The sequence below is a fragment of the Tarenaya hassleriana genome, unplaced genomic scaffold, assembly GCF_000463585.1.
Source record: "Tarenaya hassleriana unplaced genomic scaffold, ASM46358v1 Cleome1, whole genome shotgun sequence".
In the NCBI taxonomy this organism is placed as follows: Eukaryota; Viridiplantae; Streptophyta; class Magnoliopsida; order Brassicales; family Cleomaceae; genus Tarenaya; species Tarenaya hassleriana.
This window is the reverse complement of record NW_010960187.1, coordinates 6,671,483-6,689,771: the sequence shown is the minus strand read 5'-3', so window position 1 is coordinate 6,689,771 and position 18,289 is coordinate 6,671,483. Positions and strand designations below refer to the sequence as shown.

Below are 18,289 nucleotides of genomic sequence, written 5' to 3'. Positions count from 1 at the left end.
CCCCCCCCCCCCCTCTTCTAACACGCATTCCTCGGGAGCCATCTATCAAATCTCTTTCTCTATCTATCTCGCGTTTGTTCTGTCGGGGAGGAAGAAAAAATGGCGTCGTTCGACGAAGCACCACCTGGGAACTCTAAGGCAGGAGAGAAGATCTTCAGGACCAAGTGTGCGCAGTGCCACACCGTTGACAAAGGTGCCGGTCACAAGCAAGGTTCGTCTTCTCTCTCTATCCCTCGATCGATTGTGTCTGGATCTGTGTGTTATGTCTCCTCGATTCATGATCATCTGTGTTCTCCCGCACGGATCTTGCGCATCTGGACTTTTCGTTTTTTTATGCTGTGGCCGAATCGATTTATAGATCGTCCATGGGGCGAGATTCCCTCGTTATTTGGTTTATCGACGAGGGTTTTTGGAGTTTTAGTGCGTTCATAGCAGAGTTACGCGATTGTTGGATGAGATCTATGTAGATGTATCGTTTTTGCCTGTGTTTCCGCTGTTGTATGCACATAAGCGGGCTTTTTTTTCTCGAGTTTGCTTGATGTTTCTGATGTTCGAGTGATTGTTATTGTTATACGCACAGGTCCGAACTTGAACGGGTTGTTCGGAAGGCAATCTGGGACAACTCCTGGATATTCCTACTCCGCGGCTAACAAGAACATGGCTGTGATGTGGGAGGAGAAGACTCTGTACGATTACCTGTTGAACCCCAAGAAGGTATTTACTTTCTCCTTTCTTGATTTCAGCCACTGATTCACCCCTATATCCGTCTGGTGTCTTTTCTACTGAATCAGGATAGTCTTTGGATTTTGATTAGGCAAGGTTGTTTGTACGAAAATGTTGAACCATGTCAGAGAACTCAGTAATGAATTTGATATTGGTCTGTGGATTTGCATTTGCATTCTCACCAGAACCCTCACGTCTATCCACAATCGAAGATATTGGCTGTGTTGTTTATAAAATTTACCCAAACCCGCCACAAGTCACACACAAGTAGAGATCAATCAAATCGAACCAAATTTTATGGGCATTCGCCTGAGTTTGCCATAAAGATTTATAGTAACAAGAGACATAGCTAGGAGGAATTGCATCACTGACAAGTTGTTTGAAGTTACTTCTGTCTTTTAGGCACTGGCATCACTCTCTGTCGTCCCTTACACATATGCATATGCCATATTTCGGTAAGGGCACTGAGTCGTGGTTTATGGCTTATTCGAAATGCTGATTCTTCTTCATTTGACAGTACATTCCCGGGACGAAAATGGTGTTCCCTGGACTGAAGAAACCGCAAGAACGTGCTGATCTCATCGCCTATTTGAAGGAAGCCACCGCTTAATTTGGAGTTTTTGGGAAATGTCCCCTTAGCTTTTGCATTCCGACAATGGAGTCTATTATTCTCCGCAATTCTTTAGCCAATAAAATAAATGAAGACTGTGTTGGGTCATGAAACCGAGTTTTGTATCGTATGGGCATATTTCTGATTTTTCTCCAAAGAGGAGAGTGTTTTCACTGTCATTTCATTTGCTTCAGGTGTTTGTCTTCATCGTATCACAAAGTCTCTAAAGCTCCAACCTCAAAGTGCCGTTTATGGTTCATAATTATTTTTTTATATAAATTTAAAATTCAATATGATGTTTTTAGAAAAATCATATACGATAACGCAGCATCCGAATCAGATTTATATATAACCGAACAGTACAAGCATTCTACTCGGTTCCATTATTACAACTAGAAACAGAAAGTGACGTTGGGGGGTTGCTGGTCGCGGCTAAGGCTTTGGCTGTGACCGCCGAAGGAGGCCTGGAATCTGTACCACGCATCACAAAATTACAAAAGTGAGATGGGGTGCCTGTTTCTCGGCTTTAAACGAAAGATGATGATCTCAGTTCACAAACCTCCACACCATGAGGCCCGATCCTGTTTCGCGATATGAAACCCGTCACGAGATTGGCAAACTCGTCAGGCACATCTTCCTGCAAAGCCCCGATCCTCTACTATAAATAAGTTCACGATCCAAAAACCAAAGAATAATGCCCGAAAATGATAGCTTCAAACCGGTTACTGGTAATCATTCATGTGTTCGAATCCTTGCAAGAACTCGGGGGGTTCAATCTTTTTCAAATTAAAAAAACTTACTATGTCTGTTTCATCTACGTTGTGTCTTACTTGCAACATTTTCATTAAGATTCTATAAAGAGCATGGCTATGGCTTTACCTGTATGGCATGCCCTGTGTGTCTGACAACCACCATCTGGAACTTGCCTTGCATTTGACCGATCGTAAGGGCTCTGATCGATGAACAACATCGGGTTGTATCAGCATGCACTCATAACAAAGATGCAAGTTCCAAAAAATGTTTTTTTTTTCTTTTCTGGAACAAGATGAGCTCGGAGGGACAAAGATTCATTACCTATCCAACCGGTCTGTTCCGGCTAAGAGTAAGATTTTGGGAACTGGAGATGACAAGAACTTGTCTGAGAGACCTTCGTACCTGCAAGCGATCAAGACTGTTTTGAATCCAAACTATCTAGGAGGCAAACGATAATGTCAGACCTCATAAATGTTCTGCGTTTCTGCTTTACATTATTTAAATTTTTTGATACCGGGTCAAAGCTCATACACAGACACTATATCTATATACTCGACATCCAGTTCACTTTATGATGTTTTGTACCCTATGCAACAACTGGCTAATCGTCTAGGACAGAATTCTCACAAGTTATCAACTAAAAGAGACTTTTTTTTTTTTATAGTGCTTGGACAATGTCGATTCAAAGGTTTCTTAAATGAAAAGGAGAGGTACAAAGTCATACCAGCCCCTCCAATATTGTTCCGTTTCATCCAAACGTGTCCGGTAAACGTAGCTGTTACAAAATTATGCATCAACCCATCAAGAATATAGAATGTAAAACGAGTTCAGATCCGGTAAGATGAGCAACAGAACCGCTCACCATTGCTTTGAATCATCGTATTTCAGAGTTGACGGGACGGAGACGCGAGCAGAGTCAAGGTTCCGCAATGAGCCACCTCTAACACTGTACTCAACCTACAAAGTTCACCACATCACTTCAAAGGTCATAGACCCAAAAACAGTCTCTACAGCATGCTAGATATGATGCATTTACACGTGACATCGTTCGAAGGCTCTTACCGCTTTTTCAACGCTGGGAAAGTGTTGCATTCTGTTTGCTAGAATTTTCTGCATGTGAATCAACGAAGCAATAGCAGTCCCCTGCAATGGAAGTAATCATTTCACTACATAAGAATTAAGTTTTTATTTCAGCAGATTGCAAACCAAATGTTAAGACAGATGAGACTTTTCTATCGTAAAGCAAACCTCAACAACATCCACAACGACCAGCCCAGCCAAGCTAGGCAACGTTTTGTTTGCAGCAACATGCACAGCGACTGAACCTCCCATGCTGTATATGTCAATACCATCAAAAACAGCCGATGACATTTGGGTTTTTACCATTTACGTTTCTCCATGCTACAATGAGACGAACCTGTGACCAACAAGCACAATCGCTGGAGGGGAGTCTCCATACAACTCCTTCACCACGGCAGAAACATCATTGCACATGGTCTGTTAAATGACCATACATCAGTCTCTCTTCTCATAGACCATTTTAAGCCTTTGGCAAAAAAGGACATTATACCTCGATTGATAAGTCCAATTCATTTTCCGTAACTGACTTTCCATGTCCTCTCAAGTCCATTGCAACTACACGAGCTTTCTCCTTAATTTGATTTGCTGCGACAGAAAATGAGAGCCTAGCAAGACGAGACAAAATTGTTATACTCTTTTCCAGGGGGTTAGTTTTTCGGTTAATATACTAGCCTAAGGCTACAGTTTAAGCCCCACAAAGCTTGAACTCAGACAACTTATGAGCAATTTGATCTTGGTTTTCACAGATAAACTGGAGAGCAAATACCAAAACAGAATGTTGATACAGCATGCCCGAAAACAAGAATCGAGCAGAGGATAACAATACTCACCCGGAGTAGCCACCTCCATGAAGACAAAAAACGACAGGTCCTTCGGTTCCTGCCATATATACGTGAAAGACCTAAAATGAAACCGCCCATTAGAACAAGAGGGGGCTAAACTGACATATTACGAAGACTCAAAGCATTAGCTGTCGTTACATCGTTGGAACCAGGGACTGATATATCCTCTTCTTTATCAAAATAGCTTGACCACTCTACAGGTGAATACTTATCCGAAGAATTCCTGCATAAAACCTTCTCCTTTAGCTTCACATTCATGTACAATGAAATCAATACAAAAAAGGATGACCAATAGCATGTTTCCAAAAGAACTCCTGCATGAAAGCTTCTTCCTTTTCGTGTCTCCCTTTCCATTTCAAGAAAATTTACGATGAAAATAATGCCACAGAAAATGATCAAGAACAATACTTTCCGAAGATCCCCACGACCAAACATGGAATCAGAGCTAGCGTAGCCGATCATTCAGTTTTCGACACCCAACGGAAGAAATGCAAACAGAAGTAGAATCGAGAGACGAAATCGGAGAGAAAAATCAGTGAGCGATGAAATCGCGGTCGACTCACGTAGAAGGAGGGCGAAGAGGACGAGCGGAGAAGGCAGAAGCGGTCGCTTCTCTTGGAACTCTATATTCTTCCGAGTTATCTTCGCGAACAGGATTCAAATTCGAAGACGAATCCATGGATGCAGCTTCAGGGATCAAAAAAGGCACCGGAGTGGAAGCGCTTTACCTCTGCAACACGGGCGCTCAGTTTTTCCTGAGGACGGAAAATAAGTCAATGGGCTCCTATTGAATCGTATTGGGCCTATTATTTATATTGAATGGGCCCACCTATCGAGTAAATGTTATAAGCCCACATTGAGAATTGACACATGCTAAGCAAAGCAACGTAACAAAAAAAAATGGCTACTATGTATTTTCGCTATTAAAGGGGTGGTGAAGATTTGTTTTTTTCCCAATCATAGATACGCACGTGTTGACCAGAATTTTGGTACATATTTGGTTAAATCCCATTAAAAAAAATTCCCAAAGTACAAATTAAAAAAAAAATCATTTTTTTAACCAAAAAATTCAATTTAAAAAAAGATTCTGTTAAACACTCTAAATTTGTCAAACGTTTATACATTCATTGACTTTTAATTCTGTTAGATGGCAATTTACGTGATCGGTCACGTCATAGACCACGTCATATATATATATATATATATATCATGTAAAATTTTATTAGATCTAATCGATTTATGTCCTAAGAACAGACAGATTTCCTCAATTATCGGCAAGAGTCCAAGAGAAGAACAGTTGGGGTGTTCCAGATTACAATGCTGCATTTAACCGAAACATAGTCACAAAGGTAAAAATCCCCGGTACATTTAAACAAAAAAAAAAAACACAGGTAACAAGATCAGAGAAACTACTTATAAGGCTGTGTCTAACTTCCAGAGGAGTTGTAATACATAACATGCAAGCTCACTAACCTCGCAAAAAGCTGCCTTTTCTTTAGCGGGGGGCGGCATACGCCTGGTTTGCATCGTACTGAGGATATGACTTCACTGGTGCACTCCCTGGAGCTGCAGCTGCAGCGGTAGCATAGCCTGTTGGCTGAGCCGTGGGCTGCTCATAGCCAGTTTGAGCAGGTGCTGAAGCGTAAGCAGGCGTGTTTCCACTTCCGTAACTAGGATCTTGGGAGCCCGGCAGTCCATAGCTTCCGCTGGCTTGAGCCGGGGCATTACCATACACCTGCTGGGAGGAGGTCGGGTAAGAACTGTAACCACTGGTTGGAGGTACTTGACCGTATCCAGCTGTAGCTTGGTGGGCACCGGACTGATCAGGAGCAGAACCCGGCTGAACACTCTGCTGCTGATAAGCTGGGGCGGATGATGCAGGTGCTTGTGTACTGCTGTACCCATCAGTCGGTGCTCCAGAGCCATACGAAGGGTAAGATTGCATCGGGGCAGCAGCACCTGATGGATAAGCATATTGCTGTTGTGGAGCACCATATGAAGGTACTGTGGGAGTAGCCCCTTGATAAGACATATCTCCAGGAGGTGCAGCTGCCCTCGGTGGTCCATAACCTTGCAGTGTCGGTCCTTGCATCCCATATGGCCTTCCCGGTTGCTGCTGCTGGGCATAACCCTGTTGGCCACCGCCCGCTTGTGGGTATCCCGGCTGAGAACCACCGTGTCCTCCATACGGTGGCTGCATTGGAGGATTATCGTACTTGGGCTGTTCATACATTTGCCCATAAGTCTGCTGAGGACCCCATTGAGAGTAAGGAGCAGCATGTCCATACTCTGGACCATGACTTTGTCCATAGCCGTAGTTTGCTTGGGAAGGAGGTGGGCCCATGGCAGAGGGCGATGGACCAGGGGCAGGTCCGGTAGCAGGAGAGGGAAGTGGACCAGCGGGTTGACTACCTTGCCTGCCATAGTAATCATATGTGCCCATATGTGGAGGCCTTTGGTCCCACCCAGCACCATACCCACTTCTAGGAGGCATATGTTGCGGAGGATAACCACCATAGCTCGGAGAATTGTAATGTGAACCCTGAGATGGATATGGACCACGGTGGTGGTAATCGTATGGCATCGGAGGGGGGCCATGAGGACCACGTGAACCCCACTGAGGAGGACCGGAAGGTCCTCGGGGTCGGTACACAGGCTGGTTGTAACCGCCAGAGTAATGCGATGACCTTGGACTCTACAGACAAGAAAACAATAATATTGATCGTTAGAAACAATGAAAAGAGTGTAGTAGCATCTCATCTCATCCGAGTGATTAGAGAAAGGAAGAACAGAAACACTCAAGTAATGCTAGCAGTTGACACCACACCATATATTAAATTTCTGCTATAACGAATTGCACACAGAGCATTTAAGGCTTATGGCATAACATGAAATCTGTAAAGTAAACAGGAGCATGGAAAACAGGAGGATACAACTACGAACAAATCAAGGCACCGAAACCAAGACATATCCCATCACAACTGGTAAGATGCAGTAAATGCTCAGAAACAAATGTCATGAGTGTTTAAAACTTAAATCCAATGATAATAACACAACAAAGCTGTCCACGACAAACCAAAATGTTTCAAGTTCAGCATCGAGGTTTGACATCAACTAGGTCCACATTCCCAAACTACTTGAAACTGCAGTGCTAGCTTGAGATAAAGAGTTAAAGCTAAATATCATATATGAAATAACCAGACACAATATCCTTCTAGGTCATCCCATAAGCATTTAGAACATATGTAATGCAACTGTAATTCCCTAAAGAGAATTTTGGTCCACAGCATATCCAGATAAAATTGTCTTCGAGGGTCATCATCACTTCGGATAAAGAGCAGGTGTCTTAGGTAATGAACATCAGGCTGCTAGATTTCACTAAGGTACTGTAATATAGCCATGCTAACCCAATGGTCCTGAAATTTTCGAGACTCAAAGCAACCTTACCAACTATCAGAACCTGCCAGTGTGAATAACAAATGCCAGATACCTTCTTCGGTAGACACGAGTGATGTCTACTGTACACCAACAAGGCAATGCTGACCCCATGTGAAAGGTAATAGCCAAATCTGCATTTTTAAAGCCAACACCAATTCGAGAGTGGCACCTTCAACATTAAAAATCATGGCAACCGACATCGAGGATGGAACATATGATTCTTAACAAAATTCGATGAGCTTGAAATGGATTGTCAATTGGTACAGTCTGTGCATGTTTTTCTGAAACTATCCTTACGGCAGCAGTATGAGATGGGTACTCCAAAAGGACATGATACAACTTCACAAAACATGTCGTGATTCAGAGTCTTCGGAAACAGCACTGATTTGCTTTGAATTTAGAAATAAAGTATTCACTAAACTATGGCAGATCTTCTAAACACACTTGAAGATGGGAAGGACTAGTTATGTCCACAGTCGAGGCCATTATACTCTCAGAACAACATGAAAGTTGCAACATTAATCTGAAAGGGTGGTCAACAAACCTAACACACATCATGCATAAAACTAATACAGGTAACAGACCCACGACAAATTATAACAGCAAACTAAAACGGATAGCACAACCAAATTTAATTTGCATGAACTGAAACCAGAATAACCACCGCGAAATTACGATATATGATCTCAGACAAACTACATCAAGACGAATGAAACAAAAAAAATAGTAAGTAGACACTCCAAGCGCCTCTACTCACATATTTATAACAAATCGTATTCAAAAATCAGTCGGGAAACCTCAGAACAATTCATGTATACTACAGAGATATAGAGTCAGAGGACAAACCTGAAACATAACATCCTTTATCATCTCAGTTGCTATGTCAATCTGCCTCTTATCGCCAGAGATACGGACAGTCCTTTCCTTAGATTCATCCCCTTCCGTATGTTGTGGTATTAACTACATGAAAAACCGTAATCAGTCATAAAAAACCATAAGCAGTATTATCCTTATTCCTTAAGTTTTATAACCAGAAGCCGTTCAACCCTTCTATCTTTATTAGATCAATGAAACATCAAGTTCACCTGAATGCGTGCTCCAGATCTTGTCTGCATGTTCTTGATGGTCTCCCCACCTCGGCCAATAATGAGACCGACCTACCGATAGAAGCTTGATAAGTATGGTCTGGAAAATCACAGAAACAACTAATGTAGGCGATACCTTATCATTAGGAACTTTAATCTCTATCTGTTCTGGAACACCAATGGCATTAGTTGCAGGAAGGCCCCTAGCCACAAGAGCGGGTGAACCACCAGCTTCAGCCTGAGAATTCAGCAGAAGGAAACATTGTAACCAAACTGCTATTCAGATATTTATAGAGACTCAAGGCAGATAAAAAATGAATAGAGAAAATAAACAATGAGAAACAGATATTGCAAAGTGGAAGGCGAAGCCAATATCAACAGACAACATAAAACCTCTGCTATGACTGCATGGATAAGCTTCTCAGCTTTCTCGATACTAGCAATTGTTCCAATGATCTCCACAGGTCTTAACGCTGAATTTGGATCAGCCTCAGCATCCCTTAAAATTTGGATTTTGGCACCGGAATTGAACTGAAGATACCTTATAGTATCCCCACCTTTCCCAATAAGTACTCCCACCTGCAAAGTATATGACATAGCAAATCATCAACCAAAATCACGCCTACTCGCATGATAGTCAACAACAAGACCAGATCTTGTCACCTTTGAACTCGGGACCTCCATTCTGCGAGATGTAGACTCTGTCCCATCAACCTCCTTCTGAGAAACTCCATCAGTAGATTCCTTCTTTGCTTCTGCTCCACCTTCCTGAGGGATTGGAGCATCAATAGAAGCTTTCTGGTTATCCTCAGGCTTGGCAGTATCATCAGAGCCTTGCTCTTTATTGCTCGTTTTCTCTTCAACTTCCTCGGTTTGAATGGACTTCTGAACTTCTGCTGAAGGTTCACCTTCTGGGTTCTCATCCTTCAACTCAGTGGGTTTCTCCTCCTCCTCCGTTTCCTTTTCATTGGATTGGGGTTCTTCCTCATGCTTCTCCTCCTCATGGTGCTCTTCGGGTTTTTCTCCTGAAGAACCATTTTCTTGAGGTTCAACAATATCTGCAGTAGAATGCAACATTAGAATCTTTCTCTAACTTGACCATATACAAAAAGACCAAAATTTTCACCAATCCAAGGAGATAAGCAACACAATAACTTGTGCATCACATATCACATATATGGAACAACGAACCCTAGAACAATCCTCAAAGCTTTGTAAGAACCCCATAAACGAATCCGTCCCGATAACTCACAAAAGACATCGAAAAAACCTAAGTGGACTAAATCAACAGCTCGAATCAAGCCAAAAAATAATCAGAAGTACCTAAACCACCAGGCTCGTCGCCGAGCTTCGGCCGCTTCACCTGAGAAAAACCATCATCAACGGCACCTCCATCGAGCTCGGCATTCGACCCTTCACGCGGGACCTCATCAGGCACAACTTCATCGAGCTTGCGCTTGTGTTCGGACGGCGGCGCAGGAACAGCGACAACCTCTTCCTCCGCCATTTCTCGAATGTTAATTATTTTATACGCAAATTCATTATCGGCATTCGACCCTTCACGCGGGACCTCATCAGGCACAACTTCATCGAGCTTGCGCTTGTGTTCGGACGGCGGCGCAGGAACAGCGACAACCTCTTCCTCCGCCATTTCTCGAATGGAAAAGCGGGAATAGATTCCTCCCGAGAAGAAACCGATAAAGAGGGGAGCTTTAGGGTTTCGGGAGAAGAGGGTTATCTCCGGCAGGAGGGAGCGATAGTGATGGGGGAAGCCGAAAGAGAACCAGAGCCGTGTGTGTGTGTCACTGTGAGAGGTGGAAACGAGAAAGGAGAGAATAGGGTTCAAGGCTTTGTTCATGTTCTCTAGGTTTAGGGCTTTGTTATTTGTGATCCAATCTCCGGCCTTTGAATACTGGGATGGGCCTTGCATTGTAACCACAGCTTATTAAATGTATTCCACGTGGATTAAATTTGACCCAGAACCTGTTTTATTTGGACACATAAAAAGTTTAATTAAATATTAAGTTGAGACAAGGAAAGTACAATATTTTTTGAAGGAATGATTATATTTTTATTCGCAGGTACATTGCATCCAATATCTCTATTGATATCTAAAGATCTACAATTTTAGATTCTTTACAATTAAATTCATAGAATTTGTCTCGAATATGAAACTAATATCCACACTTTTATGGAATTATATTGAGCTCAAATGATACCAATATCCACGTATTCAAGGCTTTCTATATATTATTTTAATACTTTGCAAATCCATTGTCACCTTCATTCACTTTATATATATATATATATATGAAAATCACGTCTGGTGAATATTATATTTTGATATATCTAGACAATGGCTAAAACTTTCCACCTCTCCCTCATTGTGGCATTCGTCGTCCTCCTCTTCTCAGGTTTACTTTCAATTCATATTGTACATAAATAAATAAATACGTATCATTCTATAAACCCTTTTTTTTTTAAAACGTTCAATGATGTTTCATTGTTGGACAATGTTTTTTCTTCTAAACGTATTTTTTTTTCCAAACCCAAATAAAAATAGAGATTTTTTATATATGTTTTTTTTTTGAAAAAAATACATTCGTTGTTTTTTTTTGTTGCATTCATTTTGATTCTAATTCATTTAGAATTTAGCTCAAATATATTTTTTATTTTAGATCAATTTTTAGTTAATGTAATGATTTTGATCAATTAAATAGATAAGAATAATATCTATTCAATTTTTGAAATTCGATTGGTTAGCAATTAAATACAGTTCCTTTGATCAATTAGGGACGATGGTGGAGGAGACGAGCGGTCAAGAGATGTGTCGCGACGTTTTGCCGACAACGAACTGCGTGGATGCCACGTGTAACTCCATGTGTATGGAGAAATGGAAAGCGACCGGACTCTGCCTCCAGACCACCGAGCGAAAACGCTCCTGCATTTGCACCTGGCGCTGCATTCCCCCTAAAACCTAAGGAAAAATCTTACAAATAAATATGATATAAATTCTGTGTATTTTCTTATTTTTATAACTAAATTATGTGTATTTATCATACATCGTCAAGATCAAAACATCATCGTTTCGGTCCACATCGCTACGAAATCGTCTATTCTCAGTTTGGCTCCAACACATTTTCCCTCCGCAGTTTGGTCGGAAATTCTATCCAAAATACCATCTTTTTATTAAAACTATTTCTATATATATCCTTTTTCAGATACGACCACGTGATCAGAATTAGAATATGATCACATTGGTCATAACGTTAAATTTATTATGGTTTCACCAATGGATTAGTTTAACATATTAGATGTGATTATAGTGATTTAGTACGATCACCATAAATTTAATGTTATAACTAATATAATCACTATATGATTGCTGACAATATAATCACAACTGAAAAAAAATACTGCAGAAATAGTTTTAGAAAAAAAAAGATTCTGGATAATACCCCAGTTCGTCGTCAATACAACAACAACAACATGACCTCATTCCCAAATTCATTTGGGGTCAACCGTATGAATCCTTTTACTTCACTCATTTCGATCTCGGATTAACTCTTTCGGCATCTGCAACATTTCCAATTCGTCGTCAATCATGGTTTGTTTTTCATCCGTAGGTTTCTTGACATGTATTTGTTAGCATGTATATCGAGGAGATGTATTAAATGTGTTTGGGTTATTATTATTATTATTTATTATTATTATTATTATTATTATTATTATTATTATTATTATTATTATTATTATTATTATTATATCTATCCGGTTCGATTTTTTAATTTTCTTAAAAAAAAAATTTCCTGGTTTCCATTTAGTTAATGTAGAATTCTATGATATTTTGGAGTTTGTGGATGAGACTAAAGAAAAAAAACACCAAGTAGTGTATAACTGAAAAAAAGGAGACAATTAGAGGTTCGAATTCTACTATGAGAATTTAGTACTTTTTTAAAATCAGTCATTTACCATTTCGTACATTGATATATGGACGAATGAAGATTAATTTAAATGTATAAGATTTAAAGATATCGGTTTATAGTTGAATGTCGTTTATGACCTATCTTGTTCAATAAAAAAAAAAAAAAGTAGAGGAGAGCAAAATCCGGTTCAAAAATATGTTTTTTGTTTTTTTATCACAATATATTCAAACTTACACTCATTAATGTAACGGGTACGATAGGAAAGTAAATATCTAACGATAATATGCGAAATAGTAAGAGCAAGGTACGGAAAGATTATGGCCGAGATATATGCACATTAGGAGATGATTTGGTCTTTCCTTGTCCGAATATTCTTGATACGCGATCAAACAATTAATATAAGGCACATTTTGCCACGAAAAGAATATTCTTAACATCCATCACACATATTGAAAATAAAAAAAAATGGAATATCATAAAATATAAAATCGAAAGAAACCAAGAAAAGAAGATTCTTTACCTAAACCGAACATTTTCATCAACAGAAAGAAATCTCCACAGATCCATTTATCATATTCTAATTTCCTTCTCCGCAACTTCTCAAGCATTATATAATAACCGTCTCTTATCAATATTCTCATTAATAGAATTTATTTTATCAACAAAGATGGTTAAATCTTTTCACCATTCTGCTATTGCCCTTGTCGCCATCCTCGTTCTCCTCGTTTCAGGTGTGTTTTTTATTTTTATTTTTATTTTTTATTGTACAGAGAGATATGATTTAATATAACCTTAGAAAATATGTAATATATTAATTTATAAACATTTTTTTATAACTTGATTCGTGAGAAAATCTTACATTTTTATACCTGTTTTGTGTCTTATCACATTTTTTGGTAAATCGGAGTTTTTTTCTTTTTCATTTTCATTTATAGAATTTGCATCTAAATTTTAGATTTTAATTTCAAAATACTCAAACCCTACTATTATATTTTAAAATATTTTAATTGTCACCAGTTATATTGAAAAATACAATTTAAAGATATTTTTTGTTTATGAAAAAACGAAGGCATGTGTTTTCCTCGGACGGAGACATTATCCAAAGCGGAGATTTTCCCCACCAAATTTTTTCCTTATTTATTAACTTTTTTTGGGGAATCATTGGTGTTGTTTTTTTTTGTTTTTTAAAAATATATTTATTATTTTTTTATCGGATTTAACTTGATTATTATTTATTTAAATTTTAGTTAAAAATGTTATTATTTCATATATTTGTCAATGTTTCTATTTTGATTAACGTAATTAAAAATAATGATATTCATTCAGTTTTTGAATCTTGGATCCGTTGTCAATTAAATACCATTTATTTCAACTTCAATATACAAATCAAAATCTCTATCCGTAATTTCCACTATTATTTATGGTTCCATATTGATAGATTTTGTATATATCTGATAAATAATAGGGACGATGGTGAAGGAGACAAACGCTCAACAAATGTGTCACGAAAATTTGACAAAAACAACTTGCGAGGAGGCCACGTGTCGGTCAATGTGCACCCAGAAATGGAAAGGGACCGGAACCTGCGTCCAGACTTACGAGCAAAGTTACACTTGCGTTTGCACATGGCCTTGCAAGTCCACTTAATAGAATATGTTTTAGGTTGATTACAAAATAAACAAATTATGTAAGGTTACCAATTTTTTTTTAGCTATAATAAAAGTTTTATACATAAAAACTATAATTTAGCAACATTAAAAATGCACGATTTTTTCTATGAAAATAATAATAAAAAAAATTAATATTCTAGAAAAAATGATTTTTTTTTGGTATAAGAAAAAATGATGATTATTTAATTATTAGATGTGAATAATATTTGTGAGAAATAATAAAAAAAGAGTGAATGATGTTCAATATATTAAAAACTTTTTACAACTCATAAGTTTGTTTTGGTATAAGCAATATTCATACGTAAATAATCTTATTAACAAAAAGATACCAAATTTTCATAAATAACTTAGTTTAAAGTTAACAAAATTTATAAAAAAATGATGTTAAGAGAAAAATTGGGAGTGTATTTAATTCTTTTCTTAAAATTTTAAAAATTAATAACATGACAAATAAATTTTTTAGGATGTTTATAGCATAACGAAAGCTAATTAAACTTATAATTATTACATGAAAATAATGACAAGGTATATTGATACTTATGAAAATAACAACAGAAAAAGTTAATAATTTGACGTTGTTTTGGAGATAATGAAATCGGATTTCATGGACATTTAAAATTTCGTTTGTTATTTGAATCACATAGATATAAAAAGATGGTATATTTAACTCTTTTGGTATCCAATATATCTTGCCCCACTTCATAGTTTGACTCAGTTAGTATAATACAAAACTAACCGGCTTAAATAAAAGAAAGCATAGGTTATAAAAAAATATTTAAATCATTATTTGGTATAAAATCAAGAGATAATTCTATTAAAAACCCTATACTTTTTCCTCGTCGCAATTTAAATCCTATACTTTTTTTATCCAAAAAAATATTATACTTTTAAAAATTGGAAATTAAAACTGTAGTTTTAAAAATTGACCAATAAAACCCTGAATAAAAAACAAATACTATTTAATACTGATATGACACCCTAGTCATCTGCCACATAATCAATCTCTAATATTTAATAATATTAATTAATAAAAAATAAAAAATAATATTAATAAAAACCATTATTTGGTATAAAATCGAAGGAGATGGTCATGTTTTGAAGGAATGTACAGATTTGTGTTAACCGCAGAGACGTGAACATGCATTCTATATCTTCTAATTATGTAAATTCACGATTTGGCTGATAATCTCAATGAGTACGTACGTTACGATTCTTTCTCTCTCAAAGGATATTAATATCTTACGTAATATATGTTTTTAATTATTTTATACGCAAATTCATTACCATATTAATTAAAAAAGATTCTCACACACGTATACGTACGTACGTGCATGTATATATAACATTGATCGAATCATCATATGGTATTCATTATTCAATATTATATTTTTGCTGTGTCTATATCACGAAGATGGCTAAAACTTTTCATCTCTCCATCGTTGTCGCCGTTCTCCTCCTCCTCTTCTCAGGTTTACTTTCATTTTCATATTATATTGAAATAAAGGATTGATTTTGAACATCTAAAATAAAGAGCTTTTATAATAGTATAACCTTATATGTTTTATTAACCAATGTTCAATAATATTATATATTTATGAAAATAAAACACGGTTCATATAATCATCATCTCTAGGCGATACTAGATCTTACTTTATTAGTAAAAACAGTTAAATCTTTTCGCTTCTGTTATTGCATTGTCATCCTCCTCATTTGGGGTATGTTTTCATTGTCTAATTTCTATTATATGTTAATATATTATTTAATACAATCTCGAAAAAATATATATACAATATTAATCTATATACATGATTTTTTGTCTTTTTCTATAAATATTCGTTCAATTTTTGAATTTCAACTTTACAATTCTCTATCCCTAATTTCCGCTACTATTTATGGTTCCAAATTGATAGATTTTGTATATATCTGATAAATAATAGGGACAATGGTGAAGGAGACCAATGCTCAGCACATGTGCCATGAAAATTTGACAAAAACAACTTGCGAGGAGGCCACGTGTCGGTCAATGTGCACCCAGAAATGGAAGGGGACCGGAACCTGCGTCCAGACTTACGAGCAAAGATACGCTTGCGTCTGCACTTGGCCTTGCAAGTCCATTTAATCAAATAAATATGTTTTAGGCCGATTACAAAATAAACAAATTATGTAAGGTTACCAATTTTTTTTGGCTATAATAAAAGTCTTATATATAAAAATTATGTTTTAAATGACTAGGTTATTAGCAACATTAAAAATGCATGATTTTTTCTTACATAAAAATAAGAAATTAATGTTCTAGACAAAAATGATCATTAAATTATTATATGTGAGTAATATTTGTGAGAAATAATAAAAAGATTGAATGATGTTCAATATATTAAAAACTTTTTTCAACTCAAAAAATTTCTTTAGTTATAACTAATATTCGTACGTATGTAAATAATTTTATTAACAAAAAGATAAAGATTTTATATAACCAAAATTGTCATAAATAACTTAGTTTAAGGGTTAACAAATTGAATAAAAAACGATGTTAAGAGAAAAATCGGGAGTGTATTTGATTCTTGTTTTAAATTTTAAAAATTAATAACATTAAAAATAAATATTTTAGGATGTTAATAGTATAACGAAAGCTAATTAAACTTATAATTATTAAATGAAAATAATGGCAAAATATGCCGATACATGTTATGAAAATCACAGCAAAAGAAGTTGATAGCTCGAAGTTGATTTGGAGATAATGGAATCAGATTTCATGGACATTTCAAGTTTCATTGTCATTTGGATCAAATAGAGGTAGCATTGAATAGTGACACAGAAGAAGGGATGGTCTATTTATGCATTTTGGTATCCAATATATCTTGCTCGACTTCATAGTTCGACCGAGCTATTTATAATACAAAACTAACCGGCTTAAAGAAAGCATAGGTTATACGAAATTATTTAAATCATACTTTGTTATAAAATCGGTTTAGACAAATGGAGATGATGTTTTGAAGGTCGACGGTTTTAGATTTGTTGTATTGTACATGCATTCAATACATCTTTTTTAATAATCGGCTTACACTGAATTGGGAAAAAGTTACAATTTGAGTCACCGAATCTTAGGTGCTTTTAATTAGGGATGTCAATTTAGGTGCAGGAGCCCAAAATCTGGTCCGGTCCAACCCAAAAAATAGGGATTTTGGACCTAAAATTTTTGGCAAAAAAATTGGGCTTTTGGACCAGGTTCATATTGGGATCCGAACTCGATTCGGACTGGTCTGAAAACTCAAAATATATATATATATTTTTTAAAAAATGTTAAAAAAGAAAAAAATATATTTTACAGAGAAAATTGTACGGATCGATCTGGTCCGGTTCGACCCGATCCGAGCTCAAAATCTATAGGGTCGATTTTTGGCAAAAAAATTGGGCTTTTGGACCAGGTTCATATTGGGATCCGAACTCGATTCGGACTGGTCTGAAAACTCAAAATATATATATATATTTTTTAAAAAATGTTAAAAAAGAAAAAAATATATTTTACAGAGAAAATTGTACGGATCGATCTGGTCCGGTTCGACCCGATCCGAGCTCAAAATCTATAGGGTCGGACACTACAAAAAAATCAGCAAATTCCAACGAATTTTCCAACGGATTTATCCGTTGGAAATTTTTCAACGGATTTTCAACGGTTTTCAACGACATTTCAACGGTGATTTCCGTTAAAAATCCGTTGAAAATTTCCAACGGATATCCGTTGGAATCGTCCGTTGGAAATTTTTCAACGGATTTTCAACGGTTTTCAACGACATTTCAACGGTGATTTCCGTTAAAAATCCGTTGAAAATTTCCAACGGATATCCGTTGGAATCGCCCGTTGGAAATTTTTAACGGAATTTTCAACGTATTCAATTGAAAAAATTAGGGTTGAAATTTTCCAACGGTATTTCCAACGGATATCCGTTGGAATTTTTTTTGGAAATTTAAAAAAAAAATTCCAACGGAATTCCAACGGATGTCAGTTGAAATTTTTTTTGAAAATTTTAAAAAAAAATTCCAACGGAATTCCAACGGATGTCGGTTGGAAATTTTTTTGGAAATTTTAAAAAAAAAATTCCAACGGAATTCCAACGGATGTCGGTTGGAAATTTTTTTGGAGATTTAAAAAAAAAATTCCAAC

The 18,289-nt window shown here is 36.7% G+C and overlaps 5 protein-coding genes across 8 annotated transcripts; 3 read left to right on the top strand and 2 right to left on the bottom strand.

Moving 5' to 3' along the window:
* The first annotated feature begins 8 nt into the window (after positions 1-8).
* On the top strand, positions 9-1,526 carry LOC104815853 (cytochrome c). The gene is made up of 3 exons (XM_010544443.1): positions 9-211; positions 581-714; positions 1,241-1,526. The coding sequence occupies exons 1-3, from the start codon at positions 100-102 to the stop codon at positions 1,331-1,333; spliced, it is 339 nt and encodes a 112-aa protein (XP_010542745.1). The 5' UTR covers positions 9-99; the 3' UTR covers positions 1,334-1,526.
* Positions 1,527-1,629: 103 nt separating this feature from the next.
* On the bottom strand, positions 1,630-4,764 carry LOC104815846 (protein phosphatase methylesterase 1). The gene is made up of 13 exons (XM_010544432.1): positions 4,572-4,764; positions 4,147-4,231; positions 3,997-4,067; positions 3,657-3,771; positions 3,504-3,583; positions 3,335-3,419; positions 3,149-3,229; positions 2,949-3,043; positions 2,811-2,861; positions 2,408-2,488; positions 2,213-2,285; positions 1,893-1,970; positions 1,630-1,804 (listed from the first exon to the last, which is right to left on the bottom strand). The coding sequence occupies exons 1-13, from the start codon at positions 4,685-4,687 to the stop codon at positions 1,766-1,768; spliced, it is 1,050 nt and encodes a 349-aa protein (XP_010542734.1). The 5' UTR covers positions 4,688-4,764; the 3' UTR covers positions 1,630-1,765.
* A 512-nt stretch (positions 4,765-5,276) lies between these two features.
* Positions 5,277-10,385, bottom strand: LOC104815830 (far upstream element-binding protein 1). Of its 4 annotated transcripts, none has more exons than XM_010544410.2 (8): positions 10,088-10,385; positions 9,855-9,943; positions 9,195-9,589; positions 8,925-9,110; positions 8,668-8,769; positions 8,532-8,603; positions 8,293-8,406; positions 5,277-6,703 (listed from the first exon to the last, which is right to left on the bottom strand). In XM_010544410.2, the coding sequence occupies exons 1-8, from the start codon at positions 10,180-10,182 to the stop codon at positions 5,504-5,506; spliced, it is 2,253 nt and encodes a 750-aa protein (XP_010542712.1). In that variant the 5' UTR covers positions 10,183-10,385; the 3' UTR covers positions 5,277-5,503. The 4 variants fall into 4 exon arrangements, with proteins under 4 accessions (XP_010542712.1, XP_019058701.1, XP_010542721.1 ...); XM_019203156.1 differs by having other exon boundaries at positions 9,855-9,957; positions 10,102-10,385; XM_010544419.2 differs by having other exon boundaries at positions 9,855-10,023; positions 10,168-10,385.
* A 502-nt stretch (positions 10,386-10,887) lies between these two features.
* LOC104815826 lies at positions 10,888-14,153 on the top strand. Its single transcript, XM_019201618.1, has 4 exons — positions 10,888-10,945; positions 11,325-11,507; positions 13,063-13,188; positions 13,923-14,153. The coding sequence occupies exons 1-4, from the start codon at positions 10,888-10,890 to the stop codon at positions 14,102-14,104; spliced, it is 549 nt and encodes a 182-aa protein (XP_019057163.1). The 3' UTR covers positions 14,105-14,153.
* A 1,365-nt stretch (positions 14,154-15,518) lies between these two features.
* On the top strand, positions 15,519-16,313 carry LOC109116624 (putative defensin-like protein 128). Its single transcript, XM_019202486.1, has 2 exons — positions 15,519-15,596; positions 16,065-16,313. The coding sequence occupies exons 1-2, from the start codon at positions 15,539-15,541 to the stop codon at positions 16,244-16,246; spliced, it is 240 nt and encodes a 79-aa protein (XP_019058031.1). The 5' UTR covers positions 15,519-15,538; the 3' UTR covers positions 16,247-16,313.
* The last annotated feature ends 1,976 nt before the right edge of the window (positions 16,314-18,289 follow it).